A 25982-nucleotide genomic window follows, 5' to 3' on the forward strand; every position below is an offset into this window, starting at 1 on the left:
AAATATCACTATTATATTATACAGAATATACAAAATTGTATGACTATATAGAATAGAGTATACAGTATTTCCATATGAGTTGCTAAGGGAAACAACACTTTCACACACACACACACACACACACACACACACACACACACATATATATATATATATATATATATATATATATATATAGAGCGAGAGAGAGAGAGAGGACAGGGAGTGTGTGTATGTATATGATGTCTGTACTGCGCCTACACTTTACATTAGAGTAACATTGCAGTAGTGCTCTCATACCACCCAAACTTAGTTTCAAAAATTACTTTTTCTCTAACGTTTAGAGTATAGCGCAGGTATAGCACACCATACCATACCGTATATAATTTACAACAAACCATAAAATATATTATTGCAATATAACAAACAATAATTTTTACTTTTCAACTTTTTTCACTATTGTCACTAAAATAGTAAAAATAATTGAAATTTTAAAAATATATATGTTGTCTACCAAAGCAAATGTCTCCCCAAACAAGTTGAATGTGCTTTTAAATTGTGTCATCCGTTTGTGTTGTGTTCATGTTATGCAATCATTTACTAATCATTTTTTATGAATGGCATAAATAAAGAGCCAATAATTACTGTTATAAGTTTTGTCGATAATAATATCAACAATAAACAACACAAGCAATAATTATTTATAACAATTAGTAATATTATTATTGTTAATATCTTATTGTAATAGCGTTATCATCGTAAAAAAACTATTGGAAACACACACACAAACAAATACAATATATATATATTTATTTATTTGATCAACAATTTCTGACAACAAAATAAATTCAATACAGAATATTCTGTTATAATTACCGTTTAATTTACATAAATATATATATATACAAATACACGACTAACACAAATAGATTAAAGTGTAAAATCCAATTGTAATATAAATATATTGTTGATCAGCTTTGCGGTCGTCACCAGTGATCCCAAACACCTGTGTCTGTCAGTCCATAGGGGATCAGTCGGGTGACGGGTGTTGTGGGCGACACACCGTCTCTGCAGTGGATTTGACGTAATGTTAAAATGCCTGGGGGTCGGAGAGGGCTCGTTGCACCTCAAAACACATTTCTTGAAAATATCATTAGAAGATACAACTCATTACGTAAGTTAACATTAAAAATTGAAATTTATTAATAATAAAATACAATTTATATAATAAGTTTTTATTTATTTATTTATTTAAACATTAAGTTATTATCACTGTTTCTATAGATAATAAATTATTTTATGACATAAGGTCTTAATTAGATTTGTTTTTGATGGATATCACTATTTCAATTAAATTGTAGTTTATTTCTGAAAAATAAATTTTAAATTATATTAATAATGTGTATACGCTATAAATGGTTTTTATACTGATAACTGAACAATATAAACTACATATACAGTACTATTGTATAAATAAGATTTAACTATAAGTTAAGCCACAAGTTTCACTTAAAGCCATATATAACATACATCACAATTGAGTTTACTTTATTGTTTAGGTTAGAGTGAATGAAAAAAGTAAGGCTAACTATAATCCAATACATTTCATTAATTTTAGTTTATTTTTTTAAAAAAAATTTCCTAATTTTTTGTTGTTGAAGTAAAACACAAATTTATTTTGATGTTACGTTATCGTTATGTTTAGACATTTGAATAAAATAAATACTTTTCCTTTTTATTTTTTTTTGCTTATACAATATATATTTGTTGTCAACTATTGAATTAAAATTTGTATATTCAATTTCTTTGAGGATATATTTTTACATTTTATGATTCAATTTTATCCGCCGTTGTTTGAATATATATATATATATATATATCCAGAAACAAAAATTAATAAAACAAATTTAATTCAAATGTTGCATAAATTTTTTGGCAATATTACTGCAAACAATAGTAACTATATATATATATATTATTTATTTAAGAATTTTACAAATTTATTAAATACATGTTTACAAGACATATATTTATATATATACAGTATATATATATATATAGCACAAAATTTATTATAAAAATTTTATTACAAACAATATAATAACGAAACAACAATACAGAATTTGTGGGTCGGTTGACATAAATTTATGAGTGCTATCATTGCTATCATTTCATCAATTTATCAACACTTTTGTTGAGCGCAAACAGTAAAGAGATGATAAAACACACTATATTTACGGCCCAAACAATAATCTTTATTTCAAATGTCTTTCAAATGTATTATCAAAAAATTGATTACAATTTTCTTTTGCCTTATTTTTATGAGACGATAGTAGAGATACAGGAGTCAGTCATCTAATGCTTTGGTAAATCAGTTGATCAACAATTGTATCGCTTTTTTAAAAAAAAATAAAACACAATATATATAAATATATATGAAGTGCAATAAAAATCTGTTGAACCAAAGGTGTTGAAATGCATTGATCACAAAATATAACTGAAAATCAAAATTTTTTATAACTATAAAAGCTTTCTTGTATTTTGATAGAAAAATTTATATAATATAATATGATATATATCTATATATTTTATATGATATGAATGACCTCACGGTATGACAATCTTAATATAAAAAAAGATTATTTCTTTGTAAATATATTGATATACGTATACAATATCTCTAAATTATATCAAAAATGTATATCATATATATTGTATTGAATTTTTAAATGTTTTTTATTTGCAACAAAAATACGACACAAATATTAGTGATTTAAATGTATTATATGATTACACTTTATGACTGTTTTGACATTAAATGTAATCGTTGATATATTTTCAATTGTAGTCTTAATCTGTAAAAATGTAGTTTTTTATAAATTATTACATAAAAGTAAATTTAATGTTAAATATAACATAACATAAATAATTTTATATTATTAGCATTTTTTCAACTACAAATAAATTTTTATGCCATGACAATAAAAGTTAAACTACTGTATTATATGTTACATAATTCAAAATCTAAGCAAACATTATATATTTTAAATGTATATGTTATACCCTATTTTTATACACATATCGTATTAATATATATTAATATATAATTTAAACACATAACTTGCATAGCGGTCAACAATATTATTGTCTTTGCAAACCTTTGACATTAAATATAGTTTAAAAACTATTTTTTAAGTGACAAAAGTTATGTTTTATAACTCGGAAAAACTAAATAAAAATATTTTTGTCTTAAATAAATTTTAGTTTATATTATTTGTATATTTTATAGTGCAATAAAATTTTTAGTGTTATTTATTATTTGCAAAATTTAGTGCCAAAAATAATATTTATTAGCATTACAAATATTTGTGCAAAAGTTTAAATTAATTAGCAAAAATGTTGCTTAAAAATATCAAGTGGGAGTAATATCAACGTATCAATATAATTTATATATATACTATGTATAAATTATAGCAGGTTTTAATTAGTCTATAATTCAATTACATTTTATATTTTTTAAATGTTTGTTAGAGTCATGAATTAGAAATAAACTTTTAAAAGCATTTTTGAGATTTGAAATTAAATTTGGAAAACATATTACAATAACAAATTACACACAAAAGGATTACTTGAACTTTTTTTTAAATTGAATATTATATAATCATATATATTTATGGCATAAACATGTATTATATGCAATACTTATTATATCATATTATACATTGTTTTTAAAGTACTACAAATACAGTACTTTAGGATATGGATATGTAGAGAGACCTACAGATTTGAGAGGACTGGGCATATAATAAGTGATCAATTAAGCGGTGGTCACGTTTGAAGATAAATGAAGAACCTTTTCGTTGATAATGATGCTATAAATTACTTTATTTCTTCAATTACTACTTTAATTAATGTTTAGTTAAACTAAAAACACTAAACATTTATATGTTTTATTTTGGACATTCAATGGCTTTTAAAAAAAAGTTTTGTGTCTATGCTTTTCTATGCTATAACTATATTGTACTTAAATGACACCCACATTAGATATTATAACATTATAATTAATGTCAAAATATATGTCCCAAACAAATGGCTAACTAATTAAAATAAATTATGTAATTTTAAAATAATATTTTATTTAATTGTCTTTTCTGTGTTTAATGTGATAAATGATAAACAGTTATGTTGTCCATTACTTTTTGTTTATCAAAATGATAAATTAAATCAAATTAAGTCATATACTAAATCAAATATCAAACAATTTTTGTAAATGAAAATCAAAAACACCTAAAAATAAATATAATATTTGATAATATTATTTTCAACACAATTTAATTAAGTTTACACAAAATAACTAAAACAGTATATATTTTTTTATCTTTTCCACAGATTTATCTTTAAATCACTTTTTATTTATAATTAAATTTAGTATTTAATTATTGTTTTAAATAAAAATAACACGAAAAATATGAAAAATTAATGTGTTTTCTATATATAATTACATAAATTGTCATTTAAAGGACTCTAGACCTGGAAGTCCTAATAAACCCAATTTCCTGAATCAGTAATCAATTTCTTATAATGAAGTTTTTTATTCTTCAATAATTATATATTTATTATATATTATACGAAATAAGACATGCGTTTAGCAACTAAGTGATAGATAGACAAAAATATGGATATATTGACGTATAGTTTGCACATAAAATAATTAATACTTAAAATTGTAAAACTATTTGCTGTATATCATTAAATAATTTTAATCACAAATATAATATCATAACAGATATATTGTCTACCATATTATCACTATTAGTATTACAGTATAATTTTAAAATCATAAGACTTGGCAAACATTACAAAACAAAACAATTATAGCAAATTTTTTAGTTACACAATGCTTTTATATAACAATATATACTTTATAGTGATATATATTGAACTATGTTTTTATTATTTTTTTAATCTAAAAAAATATATTTTCTATTTTATTTTATACTTATTATTCTTGGACTTGAAGTTTATGTGTGACTTAAGCTCAAACTTCAGTCAAGTAAATCTCAAAAGTGGTGGCAATACTGGTTTATACCTAACATTGCTAACTAACAGTCCAAAAAAAGCTAGCCGGGCGTAAAGTAGTCATATTTATTATTAATGGACATCAAACAAAATAAAAACAATTTATACAACTGTAATATAATGATCTGAAAGTGAAAATTTCAAATTAAAAACATTTGTTTGTGCAATTTCATTGATTATTATTTGCATATTTTTAATTAAATTGATAATTTGTATGATAGTTTAAAACAAGCTTTAAAATAATAATAATATTATTATTATTAAAATATATTAATAAATACTGTATAAATACTTTTATACATAACTTAAATACCAGTAGTTTTAGTTGAATATATAGATTCAACTAATTTAAAAAAAATAAAACTAGAAAAAAGATTGCATAATATCAAAAAATAAATTTATGATATTAGATGACGTATATTTGTATTTTGCAAAAAAATCATATTATAAAAACAAATCTTTAAAAATATATGATATCAAACAGCCTTAGAGTTGACATATTGTGTAAGACATTCAAAACGATTTGATAGTGATATAAAAATAGTGGTCAATTTAAATAATATTTCTTTTTGTTTTGTTTTGTTTTGTTTGTTTGATTATACAATATATGATAGATATTAGATTATAAAGCATAATATTGTTGATGGGTCTTATTTTTAATATTTTATATATAAATAAAAAAATAGTTTTATTTTTTGTATCAGTATTTGGTAACACACGAGTGCACTGAATGCTTAAGACAATAGACAAATAATTGACACCAAATAGACACCAATCTAATAGATGCCGTCGTGTCTTAAAACAAGATAACATATACAATGACTGAGTGGTGAAGTAGGCACTGGTAGGCAATGTGTTTGACCATTAGATTAGCAATATATCCGATGCACGCAAAGTAAATAACAGTTTTTTGTGTGACTCAAGAAGTATTAGTAATAGTAAGAAAAATAAGAAGAAGAGGAAAAAGTGAACACAATTTGGGAATTAATTTTAAACAAAAATCTTTTTGTTTATACTATTGATTGGATTAGAAATTTCTTTCCCATTTGATGGCAACAAAACATTTTTCTTTTTATTTTATGTTTTATTTTAGTTTTCTGTTAATACCATTAAATTCTCATTCAATGTCATCTTCATTAGCACTCTAATTGTGATTATTTGCAATTTTCAGTAATTATTGATCAATTTCATTATCTATTTCTCTCTCTCTCCTCTTTTTCTTTCTCTACTAATGATAATTATTATTACAAGTAATTAAATTTCTAAATTAAAAATCCTATTTATGCTTTATAACAATTGTTAGCCAATAATTATCAATTAAATTTTGATGCATTGATTAAAATTAACGATTTCTCTTTAAATATAATACACTTTTGGTATATAAGCAATATATACTATATATAGATAATATTTATAAATAGCTCTCAACACATATCACTTCAATAAAACAGGGAAAGACTATGTAATAATAATAAAGTTGACTTTTAGGTAATACAATGAATACATGCAATAAAAATATTGATATTAAAACAAAGTTTAAGAAATCAGTAGTTTTTATGTGACATAAGAGACCAAATTAAGAGCTCTTAACCTTTTAATGTATGTTATTATATGATTAGACATCTCATCAATCCTCTAATGCTATACTACTATAAATATATACTATTAATACATTATTATAAGATTTATAAGTTACTATTGAATCATATTTTTGGTGGTACATATTTTTTTTAATATACACCGGTACAGATATATATATAAGTTATAGGAATATAATATATAATATGTGTAATTCCCCAAACAATATCAGTGCAATTAAATCGGTCAACAATTTTTATCTATCGTTTTTATTTTGACAAAATTAAGATATAATATATTATGTGAACATTTATTATTAGACATACTTTCATAACTTTTTTTTAACTACTAACTAGTCTCTTATAAAATTGATGTTATATTTGACAATTCAAATGCAAATACAGTACCGGTATATACAATGAAACTTTATATTTAATGACATGCCATGAGAAAGAAAGAAAGAAAGAGAGAGAGAGAGAGAGAGAGATTCAAAGCATTTTCAATTTTTTTATTACAATAAATGATATACAGTAAAAATATAATATATAATTGTAATTTTTTGATAGATTATTATGTCATGTATTTTATATGGCTTTTCATTTTGTTTAAAATTTGTTTCATCATAAATATTGTTAAAAAAAATAGATTACATTTCATATTATTTCAATAGTAATGATCTGTTTCTCTTTTCCTGATATAATATCACCTTATTTTAAACTACGACAGAAAATAATAAATAGTTAATAATTATAGTATAAATCTATAATTTATAAATATCGCTAAAAACAGTTTTATATTGTATTAATATATAATAATTTTTGTCTATAAAAATATAATGTCGTAAAAATAATGTTAGTTTTTCTTAAAATAACTTTTATACAATCATTTTTATTAAATTTAATAATAAACTTAAATACCGGTAAAATAGCGTTTGAATCCATTACCGATTTTAATTAAAGTAATGACTTTAAAAAGCTTTATATTTTTGATAATATAAAAGCATTAGATTATATCCTAAATTAATTATTTATATAAAAATTATGAATATAATTATAATTAATTTAAAAATATACTATATTTTAACTAAATTTATTATTTTATAAAAGTTCATAAAATATATTGATATTATATTTATAGCTCAAATTTAAAATGGCAACATATTGTATGTTATATTATAATCTATTAAGCATAAATAATAGTTATTAATCTTTATAAATCTTTTAATTATATTGTTTATGATGAAAATTAAAAATATAACTATTTTTTGACAATTATTTGTGAATTAATATAAAAATGATTATTTAAAAAACAATTTCAATATTTCAATATAAATGACATTTTCATAAAAAATGTAGTTTTTTACATAAATTACTAATATAAATAATTTTATATTAATACTTAATGCTAAATCAATATCATATAATATATTATTGTTTGTCATAAAAATTTTTGTATCACATGTAAATAAATTTTATGTCAATTGCTAAAAGTATTTTAATAGCATTTATCGACGGTTAGTATTTTGTTATATTTATAAGTTTATATACTATAATATAAATGATCGACACATTCACTAAAAATATAATATTTTGCTATTAAATCTTTATACGAGTACTAAATATATTGTATATATTAATAATTATTCTGTAGATAACTGAATATATATTATATATATATATATATATATATATATATATAATGAATAATATTTATGAAGGTTCAAAAATTCAAATATTTCAATTTTATTTAAATGTACTCAATTTAACTAATACTTTATTATCATAAATGTAGTTAAATATAGTCATTATATATGCTTTTTGGGAAAAATTTAGAGCAAACATTGGACTAAATATTAAAGAAATTAATTATTTATGTAATATTCTGACCTATTGTTACATTATTTAAAGCACATATTTTTATTATTTATTCACTCATCTCTATGAGCACAACATATAAACACAATAACTATTATTAAATATATAGACTACACATAAACATTATGTGATACTCTATGTATAGTATCAGCACTATTGATATACATTATATTTTTTAAAAATTAGTTTAACTATTCATATATATATATATATAAATTGCAAATTAATTTGACAAAATATTAGAGAAAAGATAATTATAAAACAATTTAAAAGATTAAATATAATTTCAAAAATTAAACTTTCATATTTTTATAAAAGATTTTTTTGCTGTTATAAATTTTGTTAATAATGTGTGTATATATATATAGATAATTGATTCGTAAATTGATTTACAATCAAAAAGCAATTTTATATTTTTAAAAAATCGATAAAATTGTATTTTAATCAATAAATTTCATATTAACTGTGTGTTCCACGCATTGCTTATTAAATGTTATACAGTATTATTATTATTATTATTATTATTAATTTATATTTAAATTGATTATACAACTGAGAATTAAAAGCATCTAATGCTAATGAGAGACTCAATAATAATAATAATAATAATAAATGCAATAAATTATGTTTTGTGAATATTTGTTATAATTTATTAATTTAGTGGTCAGACAGCAGACACAAATGAATATATATATATAAATTTATAGTATATATTATGATATATATTATATAAGTATTAAATAATGAGGTAATCAATAAAGTATAGTTAGAAAAAAGGCAATTGATTTGTGTCTGTATTTGAAATGGTTATAATTTATAATGTTATTATAATACAGTACATTGATATTGTGAATCATTTATTTAAACCTTAAAATACATTTGAATTACAAGTATATATCTGTAGTAATTTGTCTGTATTTTTTCAAAGATCTAATAAAATATATGAATTTTCAAAGTATACTGTAGTTTAGTTAATCTTAAATGAATGCAATAAATATAAATATATATATATTTGTTGAATACATGAGATTCACACCTTAGGTTTGATAATAAATAAACGAATAGCTCTTTATATGTCTCTTCATTTAAAGCAAAGCTTTACTTAACACAAGGTTTTGCCATCGCTTTTGATTCATTCAATTCACTCAATTTCCTCTACTTTTTATATTTTTATTTGAAGTACTCTTTTATAGATAAAAAGTTTTGTAAAAAATACTGAAATCAATGCATCAGATATACATCCAATGTTTGACTGCCCTCTCTCTCTCTCTCTTTCTTTCTCTCTCATTTCCAGTGAATCAATTCAATAGATTTACTAATGTATTTTAAATGTTTTTTTCAATGTTTTTTAATATGACAATATCTACAATACTATATATTTATTAGATATTGAGTGGGTATGGAAAAATGAGCATGTTGAAAACATGAAAAACCACCCAAATCAAATTAATGTGTGTTTGTGTTTATAATAACACCGTATATATCAATATACGGTAGAACTATAAGTACAATTACTTTATGCTAGTGTAAGCACCCGGCAAACTAAAAATATATTTATATATATATAATATATATTATCTTCAAATTTTAAGTATATAAATGTGTTCATCCATTTGGCAATATTTTAAATGATAGCGTGTAAACTAATCCGTTTGTTGTTTCACATTTCATATACAATCTCATTATAGTTTTTATTTTTTATACACTAAAAATATTTTTATCGATGAGAATCAGATTCTTGAGCCAAATATTCTGATACATTACTACTACTCTCTTGTTATGAATATCTCATTCAAAGTTTGTTTTTTATATTTTATTTATATTTTATTACACATTTAGTTTTATGGTTTTCATTACACACACACACATATATATACAGTACAGTATATAACATGACATTAGACTGCAATTCAATGTATAATTCTTTTAGATATCAAACAGATAGTGTGGTTATGCATATAATGTAAAGTAATTCTCTCTGCTTTTTATTATTGCTTCAAATACTGACTGTATATATCAAGTGCTTATATATATTACATTGCAGTTTATACACTACAATGTGTGTACTGTTATATACAGTATATCTATTGTGAATTGTGGGCACTAAGAGTTGGCTGCTATAACAGTGATTTCTAGTGTATTTGGTGTGTCCTCTATATTAAAACATAGTCGACCGTGAAATGGCAAAGTGGCACAAAAGGCACACAACTATAATACATATACAAACATATATACAGTATTTAACACACTTTAACTATACTAAAAAAACTAGAATTTTCAGTAGTGTTTGTTTTGTTGGTTATAATTTACATCTCCATAGAAACTTATATGAGATTTACTCATTTCAAATCATGTCATGAACTTAACATCACTTTTGTTGGAGAGAAATCATTTTCACTATAATATACACAAAATATATAAAAAAAAACTATATATATAYACAATATATATATACTGTACTAAAAACATTTTATTTGATTCAAAAATTCTTTAACTTTATTTATATTTATAGTTTACTTTTGAATTTCAGGAATTTCTTGAATTCATAACAATAATATAGTAATAATTGATTAAAATCTATTTTTACATAAATTCTCTCTCTCTCTCTCTCTCTCTTTCTTTCTCTCTCACACACACAAACACAAATTATATATATAATACAACAACAATTCAATGACAAACATACTGTAGTATTGCAGTATTATTAAATAGTGTATAAAAAAGTTAATATTTTGCAATATATAACTTAAACTATGCATTAGACATATAAAAGTAGTTCTGGTATTTTTTAATTAAAATTTATATGTTAAATACATATACTGTATATACGATAGTTGCATATATGCATTATAAATTTATTATAAATTTTGTATATTTGATAGACATTAAATATTTTTGCCAAAATATAGTTCAACTTTTATTTGACTTTTCAAGTACAGTACAATACATAAAATGTAGATTTTATATAAAAGTTTGTTTCTAATAAATAAAATTTATATAAAATTATTTTAATGATTTGTTTTATATCTGCTAAAATGCAATTACATTTGTATTTATATAAAATACACACAATTGAATTTTTATTACATTTGACGACAATAAAGAAATATCTTGTAAACTACAATATTAATATAATGTAACAATTATATGCAAATATCGTGTATATATAGTATATATAAATTATATATAGTAAGTAATATTATTTAGAGTTAATTTAGTCAAAAAGATTTTAAGCATTAAAGACAAACATAAATTGTAGATCTGATAAATAAATTGTTTGTATGTATGTATTTAAGTATAAGATATTGTTATTTTTTGCATAACAATATTTATGAGCATTAGTTGCTTATGTATACAGTGTTTATACATTATAAGTTGTATATGTTTTTATCAGCAAACGGTTCACTCATATCAATGTGTCAATAATTAATTTAATAAAATAACAAACACGGTTACGTTAATTAAATATATATAGTATATTGGTTGTTAATATTGCTATATAAGCCAATTTGCAAAATTATATATACTTATAGTTAGAAAAATTAGATTAATTTAAGAGAAACAATACACATAAATGTAATACATAAAGTCAATACTGTATAGAATACAAACATATTGTAAAAGTAATTGGAAAACAACGTTAAACCAGAATATTCTGTATATAACTGTTTATAAAGTCTACATTTCTTTTATGTCAACAGTAAATGCTTTTGACTTCATTTAAATTTTAAATGTGTTTTTTCATATACTTTTGTTTGTAAAGTAGTCACACATTTGATAGTTTTTGCCATATTTTGATAAATATATATAGTTTATCATATTTTTCTTATATTATATATACTGTAAATATACAGTATATATATACATATAACTAAAACAATTGCTAAACCAGAGAAAAATATTGTGAGCTTTTTAATACATTGATACTGAGTTTCAGACGCTAAATATGTTTACATTATATACTTTATATACTGTATATACTGTATATACTGTATATACTGTATATACTGTACTATATAAATATATTATGTATAAGTTTTTGCTGTTATATAAGTATAGTGTTATAATTTGTAAGAAAAATAGATGAGAGTAAGTGATAACATGTAAAACACTTGTTACACAATATTGAATGGCCAGCAAATAGATTACCTTATATTGTATTATCGGTCAACTGATGAGCTGAATATACAGACAAACAAACATTGCAATAGATTTATCAATAAATTAAAATCTGTTGACATATTTATCTTTAGATGCAAACACATAACATAACACATAATAGCAAACATATTGACTTGTTTTATGCCTATGTATTATATAATATATATATATATATATATAAAGGATGGCTTAAACTATATAGTATATACAGTTTTGTGACTATTGACTAAAAATCAATGTCTTTAATATTGAATGCATTGTAACCCTATTTTCAGTGCTTGTGTGCACTTGTAGTCTAAATTAAGATACTTTGCTGTCAATTGATTGTCAAACCTTTTTTTGTGCTGTCTATATGTCGTCTACTAAATAGTGGTTATATATTAAGTAAAAGGCAAATATATGTCCAATAAAATAAAATACTAGTCATCAAAATATGTTTCTATTGTACTTTACAGATGTTTTAGCGATTATATTAAATATTATATTGATTGTGATGTGTTTTGCTTAAGCCATATATTAACATTAGTTTTTTATTTAGCGACAAATAATTAATGAGAGTTTTGTTTAGGTTTGATTAGCTTTTGATACTCAGTAATACATTGAGATGTTTAATATATAAAGGCATTAAATATTAGCACAAGTTTTACTAAAATTCAAAGTAATTTTGTGTCTCTGTTGATAAACTTATATATAACATTTATATTATTATTATTATTATCAGTAGTAGTAGTAGTAGTTTATGTAGTTGTTGTAAAAGTAGAAATACTGGACACAAATCACTTGTATTTGGAGGATATATGGATTAAATGTTGACACAAACGCTGTCATTATTTGCATCAACTGTCCGATGCAAATGTCGGCTAAATTTAATTAAATGCTTTAACATTACTTATTTGCGAATCACTTGTATTATAATTATTATAGTTTGTGTTACAGAATAGAAATACAGTATAAATACATATGTATTTGGTATATATATATAAGGTTTATATTTATATTTATTTCTATTATAGTATTATAAAATATATAGATCTTTAATAATACAGTTCTGTATAATTGAAGGACATCTCATCTATTCTTACAATTGATTTATTGTCTCTTTTCTAATCAAAATACATTGATTTGAAAATAATTATTGCATTTTCTATGAACTCTTTATAATGCATTCAATTTTCTATGATAATGTTAATATTAAATATTAATAAAACTATTATATTCAATTTATTATATTATAATGTTAAATCTTTACCAGATTTTTTATGAACAATTTTTCTATAAAAATTATTACTCACATAATACATATTGATTCTATATTTAATTAAATTGTGGAAATGATTAACTGATTTATCAGTTTATATGTCTTTATATATCATTTATCTACATATGAAATACCAAAACAATTGCAAACCGGAGATAAGCATTTAGATGGCATATATATATACAGTATATATATATTTTGTTGATTTATTCACAAAAAAAAACATATCCGATTCATTAATATTTACTTTCAATTTTTTCGCAACTACATTATTTTTATAACTAATGCATCATTTAGTATGAATATACAGTATATAATATGCTAAATATAAACGCTAGATATTTACTGTATTGCTAAACAACATGTTATATAATAATTTTTGTATATAACTATTTATAAATTAAATATACAGTATACAAGTTTATATATTGTATAATATTATTTTCTAAACATATTGTTCATAATTTCTGTTTTTACCGCATAATGAGTCTTGAATTTGCAAAAACGCATTTAAATATTTGTAAATCAATACAAAAATAAAATTCAACCATTTTTTATGTAACCTATTCATTGTGTTATAAACTGCATATGCAATATATCTCTCACATATCAAACAACTTTTTTTGTATTCAAACTATAACTCCACCAAAAAAATCAGTATTGAGTTGGATGTCTGATAAAAATATTTCTTAACCTCTAATCAATTGTCAGACAACACATACATAGGACTAACGGTTGAGATATTGAATAGGAATTTAATTAAACATTTTTTGTGTGAACACATAATATACTATACATAACAACACATTAACTTTGGAGGCCATCAAAATGCAATGCAATTAATAAGTGCATACAAAAAAAGGTGTTCAATATATTTAAATTTAGTCAATTTTTTATCTATGCATACAAATTGCATTTGGCATTAACTTATCATTGCTTAACACAGGGAATGTTAAAATTAAAAAACGTGATCTATATATATACAGTATATATATACAGGTATATTTATATATTTCAATATATAACATAGTATTGTATATACTATATATATATATATATAATTTTAAAAATACTTGAAATTAATCAACAAGTGTTTCTGCAAACACACATTAAAATACTGAGATTTATTGCAAACATTTAATATCTATTTAAAGTAATTAAATATTTTGAAACTATGCAAAGATTTTTTTAAGCAATTTTTTAGTTAAAAAATATATATTATAAAAGTCAGATAGTAATCACATTTATAATATATAGTTTATTATTATTTGATTAATTTGCAAGTTTTTCTAACAGAAAAACAACATTTAAAATTAATTTTAATTGTATTTAGTGCCAAAATATAGACTTTATTTAATGCCAAAATTAATATTTTTTTTAACAAACTTGTAAATTACATTATAAATGTTGGTTTGCGAGTGTGGGCACGGCTTTAATGCCATGAAAATGCATTTATATATAAAAAATAAAGGTATTTGAAGTAATAAATGTATTAAATTTGAATCATATTAAACTTATTGTGTGATTAATAAGTTTTTACCCAATATTTTCCCTTTAGTTATTATTACAAATAGGAAAACCATTAACTATAATATATATTATTATCTCTCTCCCTCTCCTTCTCTCTCTCTCTCTCTCTCTCTCTCTCTCCCCAATATATAAGTGTTAAGTTCACAATCAAAAACTAATAGTTTTGGCGATTAATTTTTTTTGCAAAAATATTACTTAGATTTTTAATTTAGGCAAATATGATATATTATATGATAATTATAAATACATGTTTAATATATTAATAAATTATTTTGCATCATTTTTTTTTGTTGGTTACTACTACATTACATTACTTAATTGATTGCAATATATTTACAAAACACACACTTATATATTATAATATGTTATAAAACATATTTATATAACATATGTTAGTACTGTATACAAATATGTACCATTAAAGTTAATATTATATAATCAAGTTTTAGTTTATTTTTAGACCATATGTTTTTTTAAAAAATAAATATGTAATTAATACTAATAATATTTGTTGAATTTATCTTTTTATAATTTAAATTAAAAATGTTGTAAATATTAAAATTAAGTATTAAAATTAAATTTCGTTTATATCATAATATTGACAATTTAAAAAAATATATTTGTAATGTTTAATTTATTTTTATTCAATAATAATTATTATAGTTTTAAAATAATCACATAAATTTACATAAGTTCAGACAAATTAAACTTATATAGATTTTTTTTAAAAAAATTAATAAATAATATAATAATAGGGTTTTGGCATTTAAAAGATTTGATATATTTGTTTCAATAACTAAACCAAATAACTTTTCGCGAACTTCTGAAAGGAGTACAAAACTGAATTCTATATGTCCGTCCTTTAGTCGAGACTTTTTTTTGGAATTTTGGAATTTTGACTTAAGATTTGGATAAAGCATCAAAAATAAGATATAGAGATCAGTATTGAAATTGTCCTATCTCCTTAGGAACATAGAGAAAATGGCGGACGAAATTTAAAAATAACATGTATTTTTAAGTTAAGATTTGGATAAAACGTCATAAAATAAAGTATAGAATTTTTTTTTAAAACTGTTGTATTATATACTAAAAGGGCTGTCAAAATAAAAAATATTAAAATAAAAATTTTATTTGAAAATAATTGTAAATTTATTCTGTTATACAAAGCCATTAGATAACATACATGACTTAAATTAAATTCATTTTGTTATACTCATTCATTTTATACCGCAATTTATAAAAGTAAATTATTGATTGAATATTTAATTTAGATAAGGAGTTCATCTGGAAATGCTTTCTAGCATTCTCAACTGATTAATTTTACTATTTTAAAAATATATATTAATTTATATAACCTTTCCAAATTTAGTACAATTATTTCAATAGTATACTATTATTTCAATGAAAGTATATTTAATGCATTATTATTTACCGTATAAATTATATGTAGCTTTTTAAAAAAGTTATATTTATTAATATAAATATTATATAAAATTAGTGCTTAAGCTTCAGGCAATGCAAACATATTTGTGTAAATAAAGACATCAAATTATATAGTATTTGCAAAACGTAATGACAATTGATGTATAAGAGTATTATAATTATCTAATTATAACATTTCGCTATCAACGAGATTGTAACTTATATTTATCTGTATATTAAGTCAAAAAATTATATATGAATTTGCATTTTACATATTTTCATGATTAATGTTGTGCCAATTATTAGTAATTTAAATGCATTTTTGTCACTATATAATTAGAGACCTGAATAAATGCATTGAAATATGCAATTATTTGATACACAATGTTAATACTATTAATTTATTTTTAAGCAATATATATATATAATTCGTTTATAATGCATAATCATAATAATTTTAGTTGTATTCAATTAAATATAATATAAGTTAATTAACTATATATATAATTTCAATATAATTTCAATATTTATTAGTTCCTTATGTTAACACCTTTTTTTAATAAACAAATTTCTTAATTTATAATTTGATTTAATCTTAGGAAAAAAATATATTTGAGAATTCATTAAAAATATTGATATTTTTTAGTAAAAATTTATACAGTAATTTGTAAATATGTTTTATATGATAAACAGAGTCAAATATTTTTGGCAAAAGTCAATTAAAATTAAAAAAAAGACTTCAAGGAAAATACCAGTTGCCAGTCATTAATTAAAAATGTCATTACATTTCATTTTATATTAATCTTATAATTCATTTGATATATATATATATATATATATAAATTATATTAGTATATAATATATATTATATAAATTATTTGTTAACATATATTAAGCAATCGATTTTTAAACACAAAAGACAACTAAAATACTGTATATTAATTGCATTTATATTAAATAAATAATAATAATATTATTATTATGAATGTAGACATTGGAGGCATTTATAATCAATTTTTGTGGCATTTGTTACAAATGATTACTTTTTATTACATATTTGTTTTGATAGTCTCACTAAAATTAAAAGTCATTTATTTGCTTTCAATAGTCAGTCTGTGTGTTAATCAATGACTTGTTTTTTATATTTATTTTATGTATTGTATTTTCTTATACTGTATAATAATGACATTTAGCTAATTAAAAAATCATTACAATATCTTCAAACAAAGCATATCAAAAAATGTTTACAAATATGACAATAATGAGTGCAATGATTAATAATAAGTTGTGTTTGTTTGTTGTAAAAAAAATGTTTTGATAATTTTGTTGAATTTATTTCATAATTCATATTTTACTATAGTATATAAGAATTATTTTATTTTATATTCATATATTTGATATAGTTTTTAAAAACATATGTTAAACAAGTACTGTAACCACTTAATTGTATTGAATAAAAGTGCTAAAACTTAAAACAACAATAACAACAACAATAAAATGCTGAAAGTTTTTAAAAAGATATCTTAATATTGAGTTTCCCATTACTGTCATCATATCACTTGTGTTTTTTATTTCAGTCAATATTTGACAGGATTTTTTTATATATATAGTTTAACAAATATTTTTAACAAACACTTCAACTATTATTTCAAGTAACCAATTGCTCGACAAACTCTTTGATCTTTAAATAAAATCAATATAAAAAAATATTTTTTTAGACATCGTTAGATGTGATCATAAATAAAATAAAAGCAAAAAACTGGAGTAAAATTCTGGTGAAAAACCATTCGTTTTGATTACTGGAGGCTTTCAGAGATCTTAAGAGAGAGAGAGAGAGAGAGAGAGAGAGAGAGAGAGAGAGAGAGAGAGAGAGAGAGAGAGAGAGAGAGAGAGAGAGAGAGAGAACTTCTAGATCAATGACAGAGTAATTAAACGGATGCCTCAACTCCTAGTGATACCACATTTCACTCACTATTATTGTAGACTAATATTATTTTCGACAATCATTTCAATTTAACACTCATTTTTTAAATATTATTTTTTGATAAATACTAGATTTATAATTTTATTAAAAATATGTATTAAAAATAAACAACAAACTTTTTTAAATAAATAAATTTTTATTGAATATATACTGTATTTGTCAAACATATATCACAAGCAAAACTCCATAAGCAAAGTTCAATCATCCAGAATATGTAATTTTTCCTCAGAAACGGTATTTCATTATTGATAATGAGTTGTATCCGTCGGCAAAACACAGTCTGCACTTAACATACACAACAACATCATATTTACATACATTTATGATATATATAAATAAATAAATGTAATAATAAAGCTCTTTAACGAAAGCAAAATATGACAATAAGCTTGAATTTTCTGTGTATGAGAGAGTGAGGGATAGAAAGAAAGAAAGAAATCTATAATGCATTTCACACAATAATGTTTAAGAATATTCTTGTATTTAAAAAAAGAGCAAAAAAATCATCACAAAAACAGTGCAAAACATCCGATGTTTGGGATTACAAAGTGTCGGCTTAACAGCCTATCTATCCATCTCCCAGTGCTTTAAGCTGTCAGTTGAAAAAAAAACCTTAGATACACACATACGATGGTGATTGAAAATTAGACATTACTTGAAAATAGCAAATATATGTTTTAAAATATAAAAGTTTACTATAGTTTTATATATTTTGTTATATATTTATTTAAACCAATTATACACACAATTCAAGCTTAAAACATATTATTATTATCATTATTTGAAATAAGATTAAACTTCAATAATTTATTATTCATTTTTTCTTCACATTTTATTTGTTGGTTGAGTCGGAAAAATAATTATTATTTGTTTTTCTTATTTCTGTCGTTTTAACAAAATAAATGATAATAGTATGATATGTGTTGATGCTATTACATATTTTTGTTGTCTCATCCTAATAAAAATGCATTACTATTAATCTCGTAATGTATATTTTAATAACACATACCCACCCACACATAAAAACATATATTCATATATATATTACAAACATTTTTTCTTTGAATGTAAACTAATTATACGGTGCCTTAAGTCTATGCCTATCTAAGAAATAGACTAAAATATATAACATAAATTATATTTTATTGTTTTAACTTATTGTCTAACATTTTTTGTTGTTGTTTTGTTTAACACAATTGTATGATATTTGTTTATGAATATAATATGTTATGGTAATGATAATAGCTATTGTGGTTAACTTTGTAGATAATTATATCAACTGAAACCCAAAACCATTGCATGACTCTTGTATAATGATTTGATTTTTAGATTGACAGACACTTAATAGTTGACCGGAAACACGTTAAGTGACAGACCCCTTAAGGACACACACACTGTCCTAATAGTTTTGTTATTGATATATATTATAATTTATATATATATATCAATATATAGTATCAATACACTAAATACAGAAAAATCTAAGCATGTAATCAATATTAATGACACCTAAATAATGTGAATGTAATGTATAAAAAAAAACTTAGTATTTTTGTAATTTTGTTCAGTATTTAATAGACTATACTGTAGTATTGATAACTTTGATTTTTTTAACAGAACGTAAATTACTTAATTTCTTATGAAATTATATTATATATTTTAATAATAAAATAATTATTATTTAAAGAGATTTTTTAAGTACTTTTAAAACATTAATTTGAATTGAAAAAGTATAGGATTACTGCTTTTGTATAAAAAATTTAATTGCATTTATTATAAAGTATTTTTTTTAAATGTTTTCATTTTAATATGCGTTATATTTAAGAATATTTAAAAAATGACATATTTACGTAATATTATATTATATTTTTTGAATTTTTAAATATTATAATTATTATTTAACAATTTAATATATTTTTTAAAACTTTCTGTTTTTTATAATTAATGTTAAACAACAAAATGCATATATTATTTATTAATAAACTTATAATAGAAAGACTTAAGAATCTAAACTCAATTAAGTCATGCAATTAGACAATTGGTTTGAGAATAATGTCTTTTTATTTATTTTTTTATAAAAAGAGTGACTTTTAAAAAATAAAAAAATACTCAATTATTCAAGCAATAAGAAAGGTTTAATTCCTATTATAAATTTATATACAGTATTTTTATATAGATTTATCTACTGTTAGGTTATTTTTGCTAAAACCCTTAAATGTAGAATTAATTAAAGAGTTTATTTTCCGGTAATATCATTAACTTTTATAAATAGATGATATTATTATATTATAGATTTTTACAACTATTTTTCACAATGACTTAAATGAAAGTTTATTTTCAGGTAATTGTTTGCTTTTAATTTAAAAAAAATCATTTTTGACAAAAAAAAACATCTAAAAAGTTAAACTATTTTTGTATCAGTGATGTTGTCGTCGTTAACAATGAAAATGAAAAGAAATCAAATGATATTTAAGTCAAATATAAGTGTTGTTTGTCTTCATTTTTCTTACTCTTTTGTTATCAGAAAAAGTTATGATTTTATTTCATCGCATTTTTTAGATAAAAAAAGTACAATATATTTAAGACTTGGCTTTAAAATAGTAAAATTTAATCACAAACCCATTAAAATTTATAGTCAATTTTTTAATCAATTGTCATTTTATTATAGTTTACTTTACAAGTATATATTTTTTATAACAATATTATTTTATGTTATATACTGTAGTTTATATATTTACAGTATATATATATATATATATATATATATATATATATACTTCTAATCTCTGATCTCAATATAAAGAGTTTATTTTTTGGTTTCAATTTTTTTTCAAAAAAAGACATTCAATAAAAAAGTCAACTATTTTTTATATATTTCTATTAAGACTTTATATTTGCATATTTCTTGTCGTTTACAATATTATTAAGATGTTGTGCACAGATGTTATGATTGGGTTAACTCATGTTCAACATTTCAAATACAACTTTTTTTGTGCTTGAATTACATCCATTTATTTTGCCCTTTCAGCCAAATTTGTGTGGATTTTCAAATAAATTAAACAGTTTCTCTCTCTCTTTCTTTCTTTCTCTCTCTCTCTCTCTCTCTCTCTCTCTCTCTCTCTCTCCCTATTTTCTCTCAATATAATCTCTATCTGTTTTTCTTTTAACTTTTTCATTTACTACTCATACAACTTACATAAATTGATATCATATATTAATTTATTGAAGCAATTAATCGATGCAAACCTCAAATAAGCAAACATTAGTAACAGCTATACTGTATACACATATATATTTATACGGTATAATGTAATACAAATCCAGTAAACTCAAGTTATATCAACATTTTGATATCAATTTCGTGTTATTTATAAATATAAAAATTTGTATACACTTTCAATAAAAGATAGAGTGCCACAAAAAATTGGATTTTTTTGTGATAAATACATGTACTTTATTATTATTTATAAATTTAAACAAAAAGGTGTCTTTATTTATTATTCAATATATTTTTATTTTTACTGTACATCTAAATATACTGTTATAGACTATGCAATATTTTACACCAATAAATACTGTATTTTAACAGAAAACAATGAAAAACAGTATAAATTATTCATTTAGTAATTGCTTTATTTTAGCATTTTATTTGATTCACTTAAATCATTGTATAATAAAGTGTTTGCAAATACCTATACTGTTGTCAATATCTATCAATGGTCTGTCGGTGCTGTCATTGACATGACTTTTATTTAGCCATTTCTTCAAACAATTATTTTTTACTATAATGTCAGTCAATTCTCTTAATTTATTTCTACTATTTATATTCAACTACAACACACACACACAATACATATTGACGTATTGATCACTTTAGTTGCCATACCCTTAAATAAAGAGCAACCGTTAGTATATATATGTTTCTATTACATGTATACGTCTATATGAGGTCTATTTATATGCATTTATATGTGTAATCAATAAAAATATGATCCATTTATTTGTAAGCCATCGCTTTCAATTAGATTTTCAATTTTCATTTTATGCATCAAAATGTACCATTAATAACTCATGTCATATAAAACAATACATATATTGATATCATTTTATGTTCATAAACTATACTTATATAATGTATGTATATTATAAAAATTGAATTTAAATAAATAATATATAATATATTTTGTATTTTTTCCCAACAAAATGATGGATTCTTAAAGAATACTTTATATTATTATTATTATTATCATATTATTGATACATTTTGTTTTTTATATATTTAATTAATATTAATATAAATTATACGATGTATACAGTAATAAATATGTATACATATGTATACTGTATTTGTGTTCAACAATATTTATCGTATATTTCTTCTTAATATACTTATATAAAATCTATATAAAGTATAATATGTTTTACTATTAATACTATTACCACAAGATATCATTGATTTTTCGATTGATTTTGCAATAAATGATTTTTCTTTATGTTAATTTACTTTTAATGTATTTATTATTAGAAAAATATTTAACTTAATTTTTGCAACTAAACTATCATGCATGCAACTCATATATAACTTTAATATATTTAATATTTAAGTTTGCACTGTTTTGTTTTTATACATATATCATATTATATATAACTTTTTAGATTTCTAAAGCAATTAATTTTTGAAGCTTTTTATACTAATTAAAGCTTTTAGAAAGCACTCAAACAAATGAAAATATTATATTTGAGTTTTTTATATTACAGATATATATATATATAAATTTATATACTGTATATAAATAAGGCGTCGTTCAAATAAGACGACCATGTAAAGGAGGGGAAGGGGTTAGAAAAAATAAATAAAATCTAATATATGGTAGGGTAAAATTATTATGGTCGTCAATTAACCAGTTTAAATTATATATATTTTAAATATTATTTTTAAAAAGTTTGAGTTAAAATATAGCAAGATACATTTAATTAATATTTAACATTAATTACATGATATTTTTAATTTATTAAGTTTAAAATAATTTTAATAATATTAAATTTAAATATAATTATGCTATATGTTAACTATAAATATTATTTTACAGTAGGCTGTCCATTCAAAGGTGCTAAAAATAGCTTTAAGTCATTATAAATGTTATTAAAAATATGCAAATAGTTACTTAAAAATTATTTATTTTCAAGCAATTTTTAGTAATAAAATTTTTAAAAATATTTTTTGTATTATAATACATATTTTTATGAAAAATATTATGTAATCACACTATTTTATGATCGATTTCTCATTGGGGTTCTGATAAATGGACATATTAACTAAGGGTTACATTATGGATTTGGGGAGAGGGGGTCAAAAATCATATAAAAAATATGGACGTCTTATCTAATGACGCCTAAATATAATTGTGTGCAAAATAAACAGCACAAACAATATCTCAATGATATATTGTATACTATATTTACGGTATATTTGATTATATTTATCACTTTAGCTGTAGATTTATAATTCAAATATTATAAATGCATTACATGTTTAATAATAATACTGTTGTAATAAGATTCAGAAATTTTGTGTAAAGTTGTAAAGCAAACACAAAATAGTGTTTTTGAAAATAAATTTTATTTAATTAGTATTCGCTGTCCATCGAGAGTCCTCCCAATTAGTTTGTTAAACATATATAACACACACACACATACTTTATATAACATTTATATTAAGTATATTATGAAAATCAATTGAGAGCTCAGCTGCCGAAGGGCTCTCTCCGGACTAACTGTGCTATCGTTTTGATGGTCTCGTTGTAAGTCATAAACAACACATCATTTTCTAGTTTGAATCGCGACATTAAAAGTGTAAATTAATTTTCACAAAAACTACACAAACTTTTGTTTTATATGCAATTTGAATGCAAACACATTTTTCACAGGCAATCAATTTACACACTATTTCGTTAAAACCTAACAGTATTAATAAACAGTGATTTTGCAAAGCTCTATAAAAAACAAAACACATTAAAAATGCTATTATTTTCAAACCCCATAAACTAATTGTAACAAAAATTTATTTATGAAAATACTCTGATAATTAAAAACATGTATTAAAGTTTATTTTTAATCTTTTATTTTTATAACTTTTTATAATGCTTTTTTCTATTGTATTGTATTGTATCTCATTTTAGTTTTTTAATGTTTATACTGTATATGACATTAAACATGTAATATCAGAATAATTTTAAATCTTCTAAAGTTTATACACACATAAACTTTTATTTATCTATTTATCATCAGATATTTTAATTAAATTGGTTAAAMTCATTGTCTATTAGTAATACTGTATAATTATAAATAATTTAAAGATTATCAATTTAACAAGTTTAACATTTTTATTGAATTTTGTTATATTTTTCTCTACTTATCATAAAAATATTATTGTCTATGCAATTCAATATAACTTATTAGATATTGTATAATGCAATATATGTAGACATAAATTATATATAGCAATCATATTATAGAATATTCTGGTATTTTTGTTTGATTGAAACAGATATATGTTTGGCTTATTTTTGTTGTTGTTGTATAATGATTACCATTTCTTATATATATTTATTAATGTTATGTAAAATAATGGATGAGTTGAACCCCTCCTTAAAGTTTATAAGTAAATTGATATTTTAATAATTGATTGAAAATAAATATTTACAAGAAATAAATGAAAAAATAAACTTTTAATAAAATGAATAAAAAAATTATTATTATTGATTTTATTATCTAAAAAATATAAAATGCTATAACAAATATGTTTTCTTACTTAGTTATCGTATATTTATTTAATTTAGTTATTTATATTATATAATCATAAATTATGAAAAAGTTCCTAAAATACATTTAAATTTAAATAACGTTAAACATAAATTATTTTTATTATATATTTATTAAAATATTTTATCTATACTTCTGGTGAAAAAAGTGATGGAAATTTCAAAATTTAATTATTAAATAGATTTTATTTATGTGATATCACAGTTGTTAAACTAAAAGTAAAGATATATATTTCAATAGAGTTTAAGAGTCTATAGTATTATCTAAATAAAAAATATGAAGACTTTAAACAAAC

At 21.3% G+C, this 25982-nt stretch overlaps 1 protein-coding gene across 1 annotated transcript in view; it reads left to right on the plus strand.

Annotated features, from left to right (window-relative positions):
* The first annotated feature begins 959 nt into the window (after nt 1–959).
* The window catches only part of LOC128966253 (potassium voltage-gated channel protein eag-like), a 52633-nt gene continuing 27610 nt past the window's right edge, over nt 960–25982 (plus strand). The window contains exon 1 of the mRNA XM_054313102.1: nt 960–1153. Within this exon, the coding sequence (XP_054169077.1) occupies nt 1075–1153 (79 nt within the window). The 5' untranslated portion in view covers nt 960–1074. The remainder of the gene's footprint in view (nt 1154–25982) is intronic.

This window comes from Oppia nitens, unplaced genomic scaffold (genome assembly GCF_028296485.1).
Source record: "Oppia nitens isolate AA-2021 unplaced genomic scaffold, nextdenovo-longstitch-racon4-pilon3 scaffold1_pilon_pilon_pilon, whole genome shotgun sequence".
Taxonomy (NCBI): domain Eukaryota; kingdom Metazoa; phylum Arthropoda; class Arachnida; order Sarcoptiformes; family Oppiidae; genus Oppia; species Oppia nitens.